Source organism: Lepus europaeus, chromosome X, assembly GCF_033115175.1.
Source record: "Lepus europaeus isolate LE1 chromosome X, mLepTim1.pri, whole genome shotgun sequence".
NCBI classification, from domain to species: Eukaryota; Metazoa; Chordata; class Mammalia; order Lagomorpha; family Leporidae; genus Lepus; species Lepus europaeus.
The window spans coordinates 9856793-9876682 of record NC_084850.1 but is presented as its reverse complement, the minus strand read 5'-3'; the positions used below and the strand labels follow the sequence as shown (position 1 = coordinate 9876682).

The window sequence follows — 19890 nt, the reverse complement described above, 5'->3', positions numbered from 1 at the left end:
AAAAATCTGACCTGAGTTTATTTGTAAGTGCTTATACAAACAAGCTACAACCACTAATTCAAAAATACACGAATGTATTCAATAGGACTGCAACTGAAGAATTCCATACAAATAGAATACATATCTGTTTTTTTAGATTTATTTGTTTATTTGAAAGGTACAGTTAGAAAGAGAGAGAGAGAGAGAGACAGAGAGAGAGAGAGAGAGAGAGAGAGAGAGAGAGAATCTTCCTTCTGCTTATTCACTCCCCAAATGGCAGTAACAGCCAGGATGAGCCAGGCTGAAGCCAGGAGCCAGGAGCTTCTTCCAGGTCTCCCTTGTCACTTCAGGGGCCCAAGAGCTAGTTTAAAAATGTTTTCATTGTTTTCCCAGGCACATTAACAAGGAGCTGGAATGTAATTGGAGCAGGCAGGACTCAGACTGGTACCCATATGCGATGGCAGTGCAGCAGGCTGAAGCTTTAATCCACTGAGCCACAATGTTGTCCCCTAGAATATATATCTTAATACATGAAAGCAAGAAAATGATATTTTACATTATACAGAACTTCACGTGATTCAGTTGAGTTACTCTTCCAATCAAATACTTATTTTTATTTTTGTTACACACATTGAAGTCAGTTCAGGGTGTGCCAACAATCATATAGTTAAAACATTCAATACTGTGATGCACACTTAACTATTTCCAGAGATAGGTGAAGTCATCTTTCTTTCAGAGGACCTATCTTGAATGGATTTGTGTCTGCTGTTTAACGTTTCAGCTAAGCATTCTGTGGCCTCATCAATGCCAGTGCCTTTGGTTGCTGACATTTTGAATATTTTCCACTTTTGATCTTTAAGGCAAGTAACCCAAGTGAATTCACCATCTCCAAGGGAGTCACAACCTGTTCCATGTCCTGCTTATTTGCAAACGTCACTAAAATGGCTTTTCTCAGCTCATCTTCATCCAACATAGCAACTAACTCTGATTTGGAAATTTCTCAGTAACAATAGTCCACTACATAGATAACTGCATCTGTGGTTGACTAGTAACATATTAAGTATGGCTTGATACTTGTCAGTCCTCCTAAATCCCAGACTTAGAATTTAAGGTTTTAGTATGTCACTGTCTCTACATTAAATCTGATTATATGAATAGTGGTAATGACTTATCCAACTTGTAATCTGTACAAAATTGTGGGTTTTTTTTTTTTTTTCTGCTTCATGTAGGCCCCAAATGAAAATCTTCATTTCCCAAGTTCCAAAGGGACTGGAAAAAATACTTGAGAAAAAGCAGCCATGATGAACTGCTTGTCTGCCTCACTGATCATTAGAGACAGGCCCTGGCTTTAGCAGCAACTCCTATACTAGCCTCAGCGCTGCCATCTCTGCTCAACTTGTCCTTGGCTTGCTGTACCAGTGTTTTGCATGCAAGCATGGTGTACCAGGAACTTCCTCGTGGGACTCTTATTGATCACATTCTTTGCAAATTAATTCTCAACCTGAAGGGGAGAAAAACAATTTTGACTTCTATGGAATTCAAATAAATTTTATAGGAGAAATAAAATAGCGGATCAGCAAAAAAGAAACAAAAAACCACAAAACTCAAAGATCACTGTGCCCACTCAGTTGGCTGTGTCTATTGCTTCATTTCCATTTGCATTGTTACTCACTGCACTATTTCAGATCAGTAGTACCTGAAACCATCTCCAAAAAGACTTTCCTGTCTTAAGAACCTCCTCACTCTTCATTATTCTCTGTGTCTTACAGAACCAGAGTCACTTTCTTTAAAAAAAGGTAGACGAGAGATAAGATATTGGTATACTAGTTCTGACACTGCTTGGATGCCAGCAACCCATATCACAGCATGTGGATTCAAGTCCCAGCTCTACTCTCAATTCCAGTTTCCTTCTATTATGTACCCTGGAAGCTAACAGATAATGGCTCAAGTAAAAATCTTAATTGTTATACTAGATAAATCATTAATCTCGAATCCTAAAAACCCATGATCACTGCTGGCATCCAGATAAAGCCTGTAATTATTATTACTTAATCTATTAGAAGTTGAGTCATCATGTTTCTTAAAAACTGTAAATTATATTTTGTAACACAAACTATATTACTAAGTCAATTCCATAGTCATAAAAACAGAAAGACAAATGCTATATATTTTGACTATGGCAGTTCTGTTATAATTAGAGATTTGCAGAGCAAGTAAGTATCTCTGGAAACTCATGGACTCATGGAGTGGAACAAAGTCTGCACCTACTATCAGAAGTGTCCTAACTACCTGGAGTGTTTACACGACAGTGAGTTTTTTTCTTTTGAATCTTCTGTACTGCAATAGAATGGATTTTTGATAACTAGGACACATACAAGGTAAGACATGACGGACTTTGACATTGGATCTGAATGCCTGCTGTTTCTTCTATAATAATAGCACACTAAGCCACTGAGTAATGTAAGAGTTCCTTTTCTAAGTATTAGATGATACATCTTGTATATTGGCAAATAGAACCTTTCTAATTCTCTGCCAGTTTTACAAAGGAGTCAGTAATAGTACTTCCTTACATTGTTACCAAAATTAAATGGACAGGGCCTACTACATATTAACTGCATATTACATTACCTGAGAAGGGGATAGAAATTGAGCTTAGGAGTAAATCTTTCTGAATATTCCTTGTCGTAATTTCTCCCTCAGTGAGAATGCTTTTTTTCACAATCTCTCTTATACTTTCTTTTGCCTTAATAATCCTGTTTCTTTTTTTTTTATTTTATTTTTTTTTATTTTTGACAGGCAGAGTGGACAGTGAGAAAGAGACAGAGAGAAAGGTCTTCCTTTTGCCGTTGGTTCACCCTCCAATGGCCGCCGCAGGTAGGCACGCTGCGGCCGGCGCACCACGCTGATCCGATGGCAGGAGCCAGGTGCTTCTCCTGGTCTCCCATGGGGTGCAGGGCCCAAGCACTTGGACCATCCTCCACTGCACTCCCTGGCCACAGCAGAGAGCTGGCCTGGAAGAGGGGCAACCGGGACATGATCGGTGCCCTGACCAGGGCTAGAACCCGGTGTGCCGGCGTCGCAAGGCGTAGGATTAGCCTAGTGAGCCGCGGCGCCGGCCAATAATCCTGTTTCATTACATATCACTTTAAATGTAACTTCCACAGATAGAAAATAACATAAAAATTAGAACCCAACAATTATTCTCTATCCCAAAACGAAAACGTTTTCTTCATTGAACTTACCATAATGCAATATCACATAGTTATTCAATATTTCATGTCACTTGATTACAACATTAGCTTTATATAGGCAATGATCAGTGGGTTTTCTGAATTTCCATATAGCCAGTCCCTAGAGTAACACTAGGCTTAGTGTTTGAAAGTAACTGATTTAATGTATGTTATTTATTTATTTATTGTCATGAATTATAAATTTCTACATGTTTAATATATCAGTTCTTTCCAAGTCTTTCTTAGTCTATAGCTTTATCATAACCCCATCAATAATATCAGCAGGATTTTGGGGAGAAAATAAAGGACTGATTCTAAAATGTATAAAGAAATGCCAAATTTCTAGAAGAGACAAAATATTTTAAAGCAAATGTTTAAACTTATAATTACCATATCCATGAATAATATAAATATAGTAGTTAAGACAGTGAAATAGTTAAAATAAATTGATGCAAAGGTAAAGAAAAAATTGACCACCTATTTTATCACTGAACTTTCAACAAATGTATCTTATAATTATCAAGGTACCCAAGACGGACTTCAGGTTTAATAATTTGTAAGCTGGGCTTATAAAACTCAGAAAAGCTGTTTTACTCAGGGCTGAGTTTTGCTCTAATTGAGAGAATATGGATTAAAACCAACAACGGACAATGCCCATAGCACAGAGTCCAAGAGAGTTCCAAGTAGGATCTCCAATTGTCTTCTTCCAATAGGGTCATGCAGACAATGCTTACTCCTCTTAGAATAAAACAGTCCCACACAAGAAAGCTCACCCAAGCCTCGTATTCTCGGCACTTTTCTGGAGCCAGTCACATATACTTCACTAACCACCTGCATGACCAACTTTATCTTCCAAATTCCTCCAAAGACCCAGATGATACACATGACCCAAGTTGACCAGCATAGATCACATTATTAGCTTAGACCATCTACAATGGCCCAAGGTCCTCAAATAAACAAAGACATCATCATCATCAGGTAGGCTATAATGTATATTATTTACTCATCTGCTTATTCTTTTCTTTAAATAACTGTATATGGTGTTATATTATGTCCCAAATTGCTTATAATAATAACTTATTTCTTTTTTTGCAAATGATATACCATAATAGTAATATGTTATTATGTTTCACGAATAATGTATAGTTGATAGAAATATTAAAACAACCTTATGAATTAATAGTAAATTTTACTTATATTTCACTGAAGAAACTGAGGCTTTGTAAGATTTAATACCTAGCCCAAAGTTTAACAGTACATGAATGGTGAAATCATTATTCAAGCAAAGACTTCCTTTTTTAATATCTTTTTAAATTTTTTATTTACTTATTTACTTAGCTACTTATATAAAGGGAACAGTTTTCATGTATTTCATACATATAATTTCTAAAAACATGATACTTCCCTCCCTCTCTCTTCCTTGCTTTCTTGTTTTTCTTTTAATTTTTGCGATGACATACTTTCCATTTACTTTATAGTGACAAGCTTAATACTCCAGTAAATAAAGAATCCAACAAGCAGGAAGCAGAAAAACCACTGTTTCTCAGGAATATAGACAAGGTCTATAAACAATAAGCAGATCTCAAGATGTCAGTTTCGCTTACGGACTGTATAGCTCTGCCTGTCTGAAACAGCTTGATCACTGTGCAAGGAAAAAAAAATAAGATGAGGCCAAAGATCATGCCAGCTAACCACATGAGGTTAGTTTGCAGTCCAAGGCATAGGGAAAAAAGACATAAGTGGAACGTGACAGTCTCATTGAGTTTAGAACGCAGAGCCAAGAGTCCAGGGATGCCAAGGGCACTGGAGTTCATATGGTAGAATAATAGAAAGGCGCGGGGGCGGGGGGGGGGGGCTTCACAGAAAACACTTTGCAGTCACTGGACTGTCTTCTGAAGTTGTCAGTTTAATACTGATCACCATGTGCATGTGAGGAAAGTACATTATGTTGCTGAAGAGGGAACAACTCCAGACTGACAGGACTGAAAAGGATCCGTGTTCCCACTAACCAGAGAAGAGAGTTTCACAGTTCACAAGGCACTGGGAAAAGCAGTCAGAGTATCCTCCTAGTGTAGGGAAAAACTTAGCCCTGGATTAAAGGCTGCTCTGATCTTGTGTAACAAATCTCAGAAGTTTGCCTAGGAAGAATCAAATGTTTCAAAATAGCTTATCTGTGTTCCAGGGAGGAAGATCAAATTATACATGCAACGTGCACACACAAGGACACACGTTATTTACCACCTAACCAGAAACTGCAACCTATGGTGAGAAAAAAGTAAACAATTAAAACGAATGCAGATGATTAGCTTGCTGGGGGGTTCATCGTGCATTTTACTTGTTGTAAAATCCATATGGAAATTGAAAGGACCCAGAATAAACAAAATAACTTTTTCAAAGTAAAACGATGTTGGAATACTTAAGCCACCTGTTTTCCAGGTTTATTACACAGTGTGATATTTGTGTAACAACAGACACATAGATCAATGAAACAGAAGAGAAAGCCCAGGAAAACATGTGGTTAACTGATTTTCTACAAATCTTCCAAGGCATTGCAGTGAGTTTGCTCTTTGAAGTAAATTCCATCATTGTAATTAGTTCTCTACATGCAAAAATAAAAATGAATCACGGTACCATATTTAAAAGTAAATGTCTCAAAATTATTCACAGATACAAGTGTAAAACCTAAGATTTTAAACTTTAGGAGAAATTCTATGCAATCTTGATTTGGAGGAAATATTATTTCAACACCAAAAGCACACCATGAAAGAAATCCATAAGAAATTAAACTAAAAAAAAGTTGGCTTCACTGAGGCTGTCATTGTGGCATAGTGGCTTGGGCTGCCATCTGTAATGCCGGGATTCCATATGTGTGCCGGATTATATCCCAACTCTTCCACTTCTCATCCATTTCATTGCAGCAAAAAGCAGCAAAAGATGTCCCAAGTGCTTAGTCCTGCCATCCGTGTGGAAGACCCATAAGAAGCTTCTGGCCCCTGGCTTCGGCTTGGCCATCTGCAGAGTGAACCAGTGGATAGAAGATTTGTGTGTGTGTGTGTGTGTCCCCCTCTCTGTAACTCTACCTTTCAAATAAGTAATTGATTTAAATGGATCAATTAAATTTATTTCTCCTCATCCAAAAACAATACTCTGGAAAGAATAAAGGAACTACGCATATGTGTAAAATTTCTCCAAAGGCAAGCACGTGAAAAACTTCTCAACATCATTTTTCACTATGGAACTGCAAATCAAAACCACAATGAGATACTGCTACATACCTGTGTAAATGACTAAGATGGAAAGGACTGGCACAGCAATATTTCAGTAAAGATTATTTATTTATTTATTTATTTGAAAATCAAAGTTACACAGAGAGAGGAAAAGACAGAAAGAAGGAAGAGGTCTTCCTTCCATTGGTTCACTCCTCAAATGGCTGTAACAACCCAGAATAGGCCAAGCCAAAGCCAGGACTCAGGTGCTTCCATGGGTGCATTTGTGCCATCTTTCGCTGCTTTCCCAGGCACATGAGCAGAGAGCTAGATTGGAACTGGAGCACCTGGGTCTCAAACTGGCGCCTATATAGGATGTTGGCATCACAGGCTGTAGCTTTACCAGCTACACCACAACATAGACCTTGTAGCAAATGTTTCTAAGGATGTAGAGCTACTGGAACTCTTATATGTTGCTGAATGATGTGCAACACAGTATAATTACTTTGTAAAATAATTCGTTAAAGAATAAAATGTACACTTAAGATTTTACCCAGTGATTCCACTCCATTATTTATTAGATAGAAATAAAAACATATATCTACAAATGACTTGTCCATAAATATTCATAGCAGCTTTCCTTTAAAATTCAAAGTGTAAAACACCTCAAATTTTGACTAACAAATTAAAAAATTCTACAAAGACAAATGAACCATACACACAATTGAAGAATATCAAAATAATTTTGAAGTGAAAAAAATTGACAAAAAGCAATATATACTACATGGCTGCAGTCCTATAAAGTGTTAGAAAATGCATGATAACTTGTAGTATCACAAAACATATCGGTATTTGAGTATGTGATATTAGACTAGGCCAGACATGAAGGAAGGATTACAAAGGAGTACAAAAAAACTTTTGAGTACAGTGAATGGGTCTACTATTTTTGTGTTGGTGATAGTCCCCTTGATTTACAGATATTTCAAAACTTATCACACTGTATATCCTGTATGCATTTTATTATACATAAATTAAACCCCAATGGAGTTTTTTTTTTTTTTGACAGGCAGAGTGGACAGTGAGAGAGAGAGAGACAGAGAGAAAGGTCTTCCTTCTGTTGGTTCACCCCCTAATGGCCGCTATGGCCGATGCACTGTGACGATCAGAAGCCAGGAGCCAGGTGCTTCTCCTGGTTTCCCATGCGGCCCAAGCACTTGGGCCATCCTCCATTGCCTTTCCGGGCCACAGCAGAGAGCTGGACTGGAAAAGGAGCAACCAGGACAGAATCTGGCGCCTCGACCAGGACTAGAACCCGGTGTGCTGGCGCTGCAGGTGGAGGATTAGCCTATTGAGCCACAGCGCTGGCCTGATACTTCCTTTCAATTGCATTGAAAGCGGCCACTGGGGGGTGAACCAACGGAAAAGGAAGGCCTTTCTCTCTGTCTCTGTCACTGTCCACTCTGCCTGTCAAAAAAAAAAAAAAGGAAGTATATATTGATACACATATTGACTTAAATTAATTTAAGTGGCATTGTGTAAAGTGAAAAACAATCTCAAAATGAGATGTAATATATTAATCCATTTATAAAATATTTTACATGACAAAGGTAAATAGAAAATATGTTAGTGATTCCCGGAGATGGTAGTGAGAAGTGAGGTAGCCAAGGTTACAATCAGATATTAAATGATAGCGATGAGTGCTTTTGCTTAGAAAGATTTATTTATTTGAAAGAGCTAGAGAGAGAGAGGAAGAAACATACACACACACACACAAACACACACACACAGATCATCAATCTTCTGATTCACTCCCCTGATGGCTGCAATGTCTGGGGCTGGGTCAAGCCAAAGCCCAGAGCCAGGAGCTTCATCTAGGTCTTCCATATGGATGCAGGGGCCCAAGGACTTGGGCCATCTTCCACTGCTTTCCCCGGACACAGTGGAGAGCTGGATCTGAAGTGGAGTAGCCAGGAATCGAACCTGTAACCATATGCGATGCCAGTGTTACAGGCGGCGGTTTTACCTGCCACAACACTGGCCCCACAGACATTATTTTTGAGCTAATGGTAATTATGAAGTTAGCAAATGAGGATGAATTCTCGATCTTCTGCTTTTCTGACTAAAATCAGGGTATACATTTTCCTTTAATAAAGGCATTTTTTATTAGCCCAGAGATGGGTACCAGAAGAATCTGCAAATAAATCTTATTCTATTAATTCCTTCTAATATTCTTGGCTTCTCTTAGTTTCCCTCTTTGAAAACTTAAAACTTTTTCTCTGTACTGTCATTTCTCTACAAATGTATTGTTCTTTGTAGTAGATGTTGTATAAACAAGAGCTCTAGGTGACTGCCTTCAGTTACCCTTCACTAAGGTTTCTCCCACATGATGTTCACTGCAAACATTAATAAACTTGCTTGGTTCTTCTTCATCTGTCTGTTAAAGGAATCAGTCCTAACTACAAATCTATAAGAGCTTGGAAGAATGTACAATTCCTCCCTACCCTATCTTGTAAGGAACAATAAAATATGCACACAAACACAAAACATTGAGTATATGATTATGTGTGAAATTGGTGAAATCTGTGTAAGGCTGGTGGATACTATCAGTAGATTCCTGACTGTGACATTGTACTACATTTATGCAAGATGTTACCACTGGGTGAATCTAGGTCAAATCTAAATAGCACCACTCTGAGCAATTTCTTAAGGCTGCATATTATACTACAATTATCTCAAAATAAAAAGTTGTAGTAGTGTGATTATGACATTCAGTAAAATATTTTTCTCCATAATGATATCATATAGGATACTGAACAGGCTCTTATTAAGGCATTGTAATGATCGATTTATATTTTTTTTGAATTCTGGGTTGTGAATTTGGAACTATGCTGAAAGTCACAAGAAGAAAGATTTTGGTTTAATGTGAAAAGAAACTTTTAAGTACGTAATTTAGAGAGGTAAGACCAGAAGTTTATGTCCCAATTTGTCGCAATTGTTGTAAAGGAGAGTCAAACTCTGGGTTAGCACATAAAAACAATACTTGCAGTTTGTTTAAATTTAAAAGCTTCTAAGAAAAAACAGAGATCTGAGAAAAAATATTCAGAACATTAAGTGTATTCTTCAAATATCATTAAAATAAGTGCCCTCTGTACTATTCATAATAGCCAAGAAATGAAAACAATCTAAGAGCCCATCCATTGATGAACAGATAAAGAATGCATGGCATATATAACACAATTGAATACCACCCAGCCATTAAAATGATGAAATCTTGTCATTTGCAACCACATAAATGAAACAGAAGTCTTATGTAAAGTGAAATAAACCAAACACAGAAACAGAAGTATCACATATTCCCACTCATATGCGGAGTCTAAAAAAAATAGATGATCTCATAGAAGGCAAAAGTATAATGGAGGTTACCAGAAGCTAAGGAGAGAAGTGGAGAGGAAGAAATGGGGAGAAGTTGATTAACAGATACTAAGTGATAGCTAGAAAGCAGTAAGAAATTCTGGGGTTCTGTTGCACTCCAGTGTGACTGTAGATAAGGCTAATTTATAATACATTTTAATATTTAAAAAAATAGAAGATAGTATTGTGGATGTTTTCACCAAAAATAAGTGTCAAATGTTTGATGAGACACATATGTTAAACCTCATTGGACATTACATATGCATTGAAACATCACATAGTACCCCATAAATATTTATAATTTTTATGTCTATTAAATTTTGAAATTCTTAAAATGTCTTCAAAGCTTTCCTGTGCAAATACTAAGCCTCACTGGCCAGTGTTGTGGCATAGCAAGTAAATCAACCACCTATGATGCTGACATCCTATATAGGCACTGGTTTGCATCATGGCTGCTCCACTTCTGATCCAGCTCCCTGCTAATGCATTTGGGAAGGCAGCAGAAGATGGCCCAAGCTCTTGGGCCACTGCACTCATGTGGGAGACCTGGATGAAGCTCCTGGCTCCTGGATTCAACCTGGCCCAGCCCCAACCATTGTGGCTATCAGGGGAGCGAACTAGAACATGGAAGATTTCTCTCTCTCTCTCTCTTTTTGTGTGTGCTTGCGTGTATGTGTGTGTGTCTGTGTGTGTGGGGGGGGTGCGTTCTCCTTCTCTATAATTCTTTCAAATAAATAAATTTTTTTAAAAGAATCCATCTCTCCAATTTACTATCTGTTTATAACCAGGGGGTGGAATATTTCTCACTCTGTCTCTCTCTCTGTCTCTTCCTTTCTCTATAACTGTGCCTTTCAAATAAATACAAATAAAATCTTTAAAAAGAAATATTAAGCCTTAAAATTATATCTAAATTTAAATGATTTTATTGTGTATTTTGTGTATATTACATGATGTTATGTGATACACATAGTTAGAAAAAGAGTTACTATAATGAAGCAAACTAACATCCATCATCTCACTCAGTTAACCATATTTGTACTTGTTTTTGTGGAAACAACAGCTGAAATTTATTCATTTAGCATGAATTCCACTTAAAGTACAATTTTGTTACTTTTAGTCCTCATGTTGTACATTAGATTGCAGGATTTGTTTATCCTATGTATCTATTCTATACTTTCTTTTTTTTATTTTTTGACAGGCAGAGTGGACAGTGAGAGAGAGAGACAGAGAGAAAGGTCTTCCTTTTTGCCGTTGGTTCACCCTCCAATGGCCGCTGCGGCTGACGCGCTATGGCCGGCGCACCGCGCTGATCCAATGGCAGGAGCCAGTTGCTTCTCCTGGTCTCCCATGGGGTGCAGGGCCCAAGCACTTGGACCATCCTCAACTGCACTCCTTGGCCACAGCAGAGAGCTGGCCTGGAAGAGGGGCAACCAGGACAGAATCGGTGCCCCGACCAGGACTAGAACCTGGTGTGCCGGCGCTGCAAGGCGGAGGATTAGCCTGTTGAGCCACGGCACCGGCCTCTATTTTATACTTTCTATCCCTGTTCCCTGTTCCCGGCCTCTCATAACTGCTGTTTTGTTCTCTCTCTCTCTCTCTCTCTATATATATATATATATATATATATATATACTTTTTAATAGATTCCACAAATAAGTGAGAGTATGCAACATTGGTATCTATGTCTTTCTGTCTCTCATTTATATCATTTAGAATAATTTCCATTTGGATCAATCATGTTGTGGCAAATGGCAGAATCTCATTCCTATTTTAAGGCTGAATAATATTCCATTGTATATGTTTATCAGTTTATCCATTAGCTCATTGACATATATGCTGTTTCCATATCTTGGTTATCATGAATAATGCTGCAATCTACATGGTAGCACAAATATCTTTAGGAAGCATCAGAGAATTGTAAATCAAAACCACAATGAGATATCACCTCAAAACCATTAGGATGGCTCTTAACAAAAAGACAAAATGTTGGCAATAAATTGAGATCATACTTCGACTGGGACTGGGCTCTCCACCACGCCTGATTGTCCCCCGGGGTTCGCGGAAGGCTGAGTGGTGGGTGGTGCACTTCCCCTCTTCAGCCAAGGCAAGCTGCGGGCAACCTGCCTAATTCTAATTCTAATTCTCCAGCAGTGACGGTAAAGAGGGTAAAGAGGAAGAGTCACCGCATACAACTACTCAACAATTTTTCTCCTGGGCATCTTTCCAAAGAATATATATCATTTTATCATTTTCCCCCAATTCTTTTTTCCTTCAAAATACCCACATTGTAAGGGCTTTATTTGAGATGTATCTGACAAGAAAGCTGAATTCCATTTTCCTCCTCTGTGAAATCTGATGAAATCTCAACTGCAAGAAGAATAAATCCTAATGATAGTTGCGGGGCTACTTTTTACTGCCCACTGTTACCATGCCATTATCCAGATGGATCTACTAAAACTCTGTTTAAAAAAAAAAAAAAAAAAAAAAAACTCAGATTATTTCTTCCATGGGCTCCTAAGCAGTGAAGTACCAGAAAGTGGATGAAGGAAAAATGAGATAATGACCTTCTCTAAGCAATCAGTGTGTCCAGAGCTGTAGCATTTATAATGGAAAAGAATATATTTTCTAACACATTTTACTTTGCTAGAGATTGCAATGAATCACAGTTGCAACTCATTTTGAAGTGAAGAAAAGAGAAAAAAAATGATACGTCTATTTCACTAGTATACTATATTTCCAAAAATAGAGAAGTAAAATGTTATATCATCCTGGGTACCTATTCTTTCACAAAACTATTACAGTAGAGTGGAAGATACCAGGAGAGAGAGCCTAGGATTGTTTGAGATTATTTGGTATTGAAATTGTTTCTCACTTGTCACTAAGAGACTGGTTCTAGGAAGTTAGATGCACTTAGAAAAGGAAAACAATGAAACTGCAAAGAAATTTTTAAAAAAATCTGCCTGTTCTTTTATAGAGAGAATCATATTTTGTCAGTTATTAATTTAGGCTTGAAAAATCTCAAGAAACACCACAAATCAATCCAAACATCTACAGCCAACTTATATTTGATCAAAGATCCAAAACCAATCCTTGGAATAAGAACAGTCTATTCAATAAATGGTGCTGGGAAAATTGGATTTCCACGTGCAGAACCATGAACCAAGATCCCTACCTTTCACCTTACACAAAAATTCACTCAACATGGATTAAAGACTTAAATCTATGACCTGAAACCATCAAATTACTAGAGAGCATTGGAGAAGCCCTGCAAGATATAGGTACAAGCAAAGACTTCTTGGAAAAGACCCCAGAAGCACAGGCAACCAAAACCAAAATTAACATTTGGGATTGCATCAAATTGAGACGTTTCTGTACTTCAAAAGAAACAGTCAGGAAAGTGAATAGGCAACCGACAGAATGAGAAAAAAATATTTGCAAACTATGCTACAGATAAAGGGTTGATAACAAGAATCTACAAAGAAATCAAGAAAATCCACAACAACAAAACAAACAACCCAATTAAGAGATGGGCCAAGGAACTCAATAGACATTTTTCAAAAGAGGAAATCCAAATGGCCAATAGGCACATGAAAAAATGTTCAAGATCACTAGCAATCAGAGAAATGCAAATCAAAATCACAATGAGGTTTCACCTCAACCCTGGTTAGGATGGCTCACATTCACAAATCTACCAACAATAGATGCTGGAGAGGATGTGGGGGGAAAGGGACACTAACCCACTGTTGATGGGAATGCAAACTGGTTAAGCCACTATGGAAATCAGTCTGGAGATTCCTCAGAAACCTGAATATAACCCTACCATTCAACCCAGCCATCCCACTCCTTGGAATTTACCTAAAGGAAATTAATTTGGCAAACAAAAAAGCAGTCTGCACATTAATGTTTATTGCATCTCAATTCACAATAGCTAAGACCTGGAACCAACCCAAATGCCCATCAACAGTAGACTGGATAAAGAAATTATGGGACATGTACTCAATAGAATACTATACAGCAGTCAAAAGCAATGAAACCTGGTCATTTGCAACAAGATGGAAGAATCTGGAAAACATTATGCTGAGTGAATTAAGCCAGTCCCAAAGAGACAAATATCATTTGTTTTCGCTGATCCGTGACAACTAACTGAGCACCAAAGGGGAAACTAGTTGAAGTGAAATTGACACTATAAGAAACAATGTCCTGATCAGCTCTTGTCCTGACCCTAGATGTACAATGTAATACTTTATCCTTTTTAGTATTTTTGTTGTTATTGTTGTTGTTGTTCTAGTACTAGTGGTTTAACTCTGTAATTAACACACAATTATTCTTAGGTGTTTACATTTTAACTGAAAAGTGATCCCTGTTAAATATAAGAATGGGAAAAAGAGAAGGAGGAGATGTACAATTTGGGACATGCTCAATCGGACTTGCCCCAAATGGTGGAGTTAGAAATGTGCCAGGGGGGCCGGCGCCGTGGCTTAACAGGCTAATCCTCTGCCTTGCGGCGCTGGCACACCGGGTTCTTGTCCAGGTTGGGGCACCAGATTATATCCCGGTTGCCCATCTTCCAGGCCAGCTCTGTGCTATGGCCCGGGAGTACAGTGGAGGATGGCCCAAGTCCTTGGGCCCTGCACCCGCATGGGAGACCAGGAGAAGCACCTGGCTCCTGGCTTCGGATCAGCGAGATGCGCCGACTGCAGTGGCCATTGAAGGGTGAACCAACGGCAAAAAGGAAGACCTTTCTCTCTGTCTCTCTTTCTCACTATCCACTCTGCCTCTCAAAAAAAAAAAAAAAAAGAAAGAAAAGAAAAAAGAAATGTGCCAGGGGATTCCAATACAATCCCATCAAGGTGGCATGTACCAATGCCATCTCACTAGTCCAAGTGATCAATTTCAATTCACAATTGATGACTCTGATAGGTCTAAGAGTCAAAGGGATCACACAAACAAGACTAGTGTCTGCTAATACTAACTGATAGAATCAAAAAGGGAGAGAACGATCTAACATGGGAAGCGGGATACACAGCAGACTCATAGAATGGCAGATGTCCTAAATAACACTCTGGCCTCAGAATCAGCCCTTAAGCCAGTCGGATCTGGCTCAAGAGCCCATGAGAGTATTGTAGGCATGGAAAACCAAGACACTCTATGAAAAAAAAAAAGAAGACCTAAATGAAAGATCTGTGCAAGTGAGATCCCAGTGGAAAGAACGGGGCCATCAAAGAAGGAGGTACCTTTCTCTGAAGGGAGGAGAGAACTTCCACTTTGACTATGACCCTATCGGAATAAGATCAAAGTCGGTGAACCCTAAAGGCTTCCATAGCCTTGGCAACTCATGACTAGAGTCTAGGGAGATTACTGACGCCATAAACAAGAGTGTCAAATTGTTAAGTCAGCAACAGGAGTCACTGTGTACTTTCTTCTCATGTGGGATCTGTCCTTAATATGTTGTCTGATGTGAAGTGATGCTGTAACTAGTACTAAAACAGTATTTTTACACCTTGTGTTTCTGTGTGGGTGCAAACTGATAAAATCTTTACTTAGTATATACTGAATTGATCTTCTGTATATAAAGAAAATTGAAAATGAAAAAAAATGGTGGTAAATTGGAAATGGCATAGAAAATTAATTAATTTTTAAAAATATCATGTAGGATCTCTGTCTTTAATGTGCTGTACATTGTGATTTAATGCTGTAACCAGTACTCCAACAGTATTTTTCATTTTATGTTGGTATGTGGGTGCAAACTGTTGAAATCCTTACTTACTATATACTAAACTGATCTGTATATAAAGAGAATTGAAAATGAATCTTGATGTGAATGGAAGGGGAGAGGGAGCGGGAAAGGGGAGGGTTGCGGGTAGGAGGGAAGTTATTGGGGGGGAAAGCCATTGTAATCCATAAGCTGTACTTTGGAAATTTATATTCATTAAATAAAAGTTAAAAAAAAAACTCAAAGAATTTAATGTCAAGGGAGTTGTTCAAAAATGGTAAGAGTAAAGCCAAAAAAACACAAAGGAAACTTAAAAATATCAGTGAAAATAAAATCAAATTGTGTCTTTGGAATTCTCACAACAAGTCAGTTCCACAATAGTCAACCACTTAATTATAGATTCAATGAAGCTGTAACTGTGCATCAAAGTATAATAATCTTAAATAAAATAAGAGTCTCTTTAAAAATGAAAATCTGTTAATAATATATCACAAAGTATCTATATATGATTGACTTGATTTATAATTGTCCTTTTTTCACACTGTAACTTCATATTTTCTTGTTTGTAACCTGTTGCTGTGGATTCTTTCCTGAGAGGAGGAGCGTGGTGGGGGCAAGAGGCACAGAGTCACCACACAGACCCTGGGAGTCAGGTGAAAGCAGGCTTGAGGCAAGCAGCCTGCAGACTCATTTAGTTCAGTTGCTACAGCAGCTTATATAGCCAAGGCAGCCAATCTGGTCAAGGGATGGTCTATGCCCTAACCAATCACACCCTGTTGCCAGGCAGTTTCTGAAGCCATCAAATCCCAGCCTGTTGCCAGGCAGGCTCCATTGTCAGTGGCCATCTTGGCATGGCCTTCCCATTTCACCACAGTAACCATTTTTATTTTGCTTTTCAGGTTGGTGAATAGGATTAGTTTTTGGTTTGAAATTACTATAGAAAATTAAATCATGTTGTGTATGCTTAGACAGCAAATTCATTTATAACTTTTGACAGTATTGGCAGAGAAAAACTATGATAAACATTTAAGTAAACATCCTATCTGGATCTCAGTTCTATTCAAGATCACTAGCATTAAATATGAAATCGGTAAATGTAATCACAATCTTTCAAACATAAAACTTGGAAATTTTAAGATAGTCATTATGATAATGCAACTTACTTGCAATGCTGAAGTAAAATGTGTCCTCAATAAGTGATGCTGGGTAGGGGGGGGCTGGAGCAGGTCTTTGACATAGAGGTTAAGAGGCTCTTTGGGAAACCTGGCTCCCATATAACAGTGGCTGGTTTCAAGTCTTGGCACTATTCTCTTTGGTATATTTATCAAATTCCCTTTGAATATTTACCATTAATGGGAATGCTGGATTATGAGCTAATTCTATTTTTAACTTTTTGAGGAGACTTCATGTTGTTTTGCACATTGACTTTACTTATTAGTATTCCCACTAGCAATATGTAAGAGTCACCATTTCTCAAAATCCATATAAGCAAGCAACGTTGTAAGCTACAAAATAAATTCACAATATGCATGTGTTAGGATCAAGGGGAGAAAATCTCTGTATGAAAATGTTTAAAAAGTTGTGTATAATTTTCTAATGGAGTCAATAACAATGTATACAAATAAAATGATTTATGCTATGGTTTTAATGTTAAATGCCCCCCAAAGACTCATGTGTTAAAGACTTGGTCCTCAGGGTGGTACTATTGGGAGGGGTGAAATCTTTACGAGATAGGGACAAGAGGAAGAACTTTAGGTACTCAAACTCATGCAAGACATTAAATTAAGAATGTGGAAATTCAATCCAATTTGGGGATCTTAGAAGTGGGCATAGTAAGAGGTCCTTGAGTGCATATCTTCAAAGTTAATTCTCTTGAAAGTTTTGTTATAACAGCATGACTGTGGGCATAACTATTATTTCAGTTTCTTAGCTTGCAGTATGATCTTTCCTCTGCATACATTCCCTATCTCTTGCCATGCGATGCTTGGCTGCCTTGGGACACTGGCAGCAAAGAACACTGTAACTGGAAGTCAATCAGTGAGATTTATCTGAATTTGGACATGAGCCTTCAAAACTGCTTTACAAATACACCTTTTCTCTCTATAAATTAGTTTCCTCAGGTATTTCATTTAAATTATGAGAAGCTGGTTAATACAGTAACGAAATGCTGATACAATATATGTTATATAACAGAAAATTTCTTAATGAAACTATCTATATCAAAGAAGTCCAATGTTATTCTTAGTTATTTTTTGGCCTCTTTGACTTCCATTTACTCTAAACTATTGTGAACTATAAATGAAAGTGTATATATAATATGCATGTAATTTTCAAAGAACAATAGAATGAAAAACCATGCAACCTCCCCCTAGCTAAAACAAATAAACAAACCATGACACACAGGTTTTGATATATTCATTTGCTATATTCACTGACATTAATTCCCTAATTCTGAAGTACATAGAAGGTAGACTTTTTTAATATAAAAAAATCTTTTTGACTAAATTTGAAATTTTCTTTGCCATATACTTTGCATCTCTTGTAATATATGGTTCAATATGTGGTGAATTTAAATATGTTGTATAAATGTTTGAAAAAATCTATGTGTGTATATATTTGTGTTGTGTGTATGTGTGTATAGTGTTTACCCACTAGATGTGTATGCCCACACACTTACATATATGTATATATGACCTACATACACACAAATTACACATAGACATGCACGTGCATACAGGAGATCTGTGGGGGCTTCAAAAGTTCATGGAAAATACATATTATGAGATAACTATGCAGGGCAGTCATTTGATGAAATAGTTAAGATACCATTTTGAACACCCATTGTGGTAGAGGCCTTTGTCTTTTAATTAAACTTGTTTTGAGCTGACATGATTAAAGTTGTGGTAGATGCCTTCCCAAGGTCAGAAGAAGAAAAGGGGATAAATCTGTCCTGGGAATGAAATGTGGTTGCTATCTATTTTCCTATGAATGCTTCCACCATAGTTACTATCTGTTCCTATGTAACCATTTCAGGTTCTGCTTGCTAATACAGAGCAATGATGTTAAACTTTGCCAGATAGCAGAAAAAACATCATCAGTAACTATATACATGTGCACAGTATTTTATCAACACCTGTGGCCACCATGTAGCATTAGAATATCCAATCAAATGTATTCATGTAACCTTTTAAGGGAGACAAATATGCTAAAACCACATATAAGGAAATATGCCTCTTTGTTCTGGGCTCAGGATTTTGGGTAAGAAATTCCACCTGGAGTGGCCTTGCGTCCGCCTTTCTCTTCTCCTTGCGTTGACGCCGCCCCTCTCTCGTCAGCCTCCGGCCCGCCGGCTCCTCAAAGCCGAACACCATGCCTTCAATAAAGTTGCAGAGTTCTGATGGAGAGATTTTTGAAGTTGATGTAGAAATTGCCAAACAGTCTGTGACTATCAAGACCATGTTGGAAGATTTGGGGATGGATGATGAAGGAGATGATGACCCGGTTCCTCTACCAAATGTTAATGCAGCAATATTAAAAAAGGTCATTCAGTGGTGCACTCACCACAAGGATGATCCTCCTCCTCCTGAAGACGATGAGAACAAGGAAAAGCGAACGGATGATATCCCTGTTTGGGACCAGGAATTTCTGAAAGTTGACCAAGGAACACTTTTTGAGCTTATTCTGGCTGCAAACTACTTAGACATCAAAGGTTTGCTGGACGTTACGTGCAAGACTGTTGCCAATATGATCAAGGGGAAGACTCCTGAGGAGATTCGCAAGACCTTCAACATTAAGAATGACTTTACTGAAGAAGAAGAAGCCCAGGTACGCAAAGAGAACCAGTGGTGTGAAGAGAAGTGAAACGTTGTGCCTGACACTGTAACACTGTAAGGATTGTTCCAAATACTAGTTGCACTGCTCTGTTTATAATTGTTAATATTAGGCAAACGTAGACAAATGCAGCAGCAAATCATTTGTTTTAGCAGAATATTGTCCTCACTGCATGTGTAGTTTGAGTACAGATTCCAAACCCGAGTTTCTTCTAGTATGATTGAAAGTTCCTGTTTACTTTGCTCTGAATAAAACTGAACTGTGGGTTCTCGATAGAAAGTGGCATTTAGGGCTTCCTCTCTTCTTTTAGAGTGATTGCTGCCTGGTTTATTGTCCAGTTAAATTGAGTGATCTTTTAAAAGTTGGCATTGTAAATAAAACAACTTCCAAAAAGTTTTCTGAAATAGAATTAAAAAAATATTATCTTTATTCATGAGTTGGAAACTGGAAAGAGGCTACTTGACACAAACGTTCTGAGTGGGCCCATTAGGATGTCTTTCAGCTGCACGATCAGTCAGTA

General features: G+C 37.8%; 1 protein-coding gene and 1 pseudogene across 1 annotated transcript; one reads left to right on the top strand and one right to left on the bottom strand.

Moving 5' to 3' along the window:
• Positions 1–674: 674 nt before the first annotated feature.
• On the bottom strand, positions 675–18910 carry LOC133753712 (ADP-ribosylation factor-like protein 1; annotated as a pseudogene).
• On the top strand, positions 18818–19649 carry LOC133752969 (S-phase kinase-associated protein 1). Its single transcript, XM_062183287.1, has one exon. The coding sequence runs from the start codon at positions 18909–18911 to the stop codon at positions 19398–19400; it is 492 nt and encodes a 163-aa protein (XP_062039271.1). The 5' UTR covers positions 18818–18908; the 3' UTR covers positions 19401–19649.
• The last annotated feature ends 241 nt before the right edge of the window (positions 19650–19890 follow it).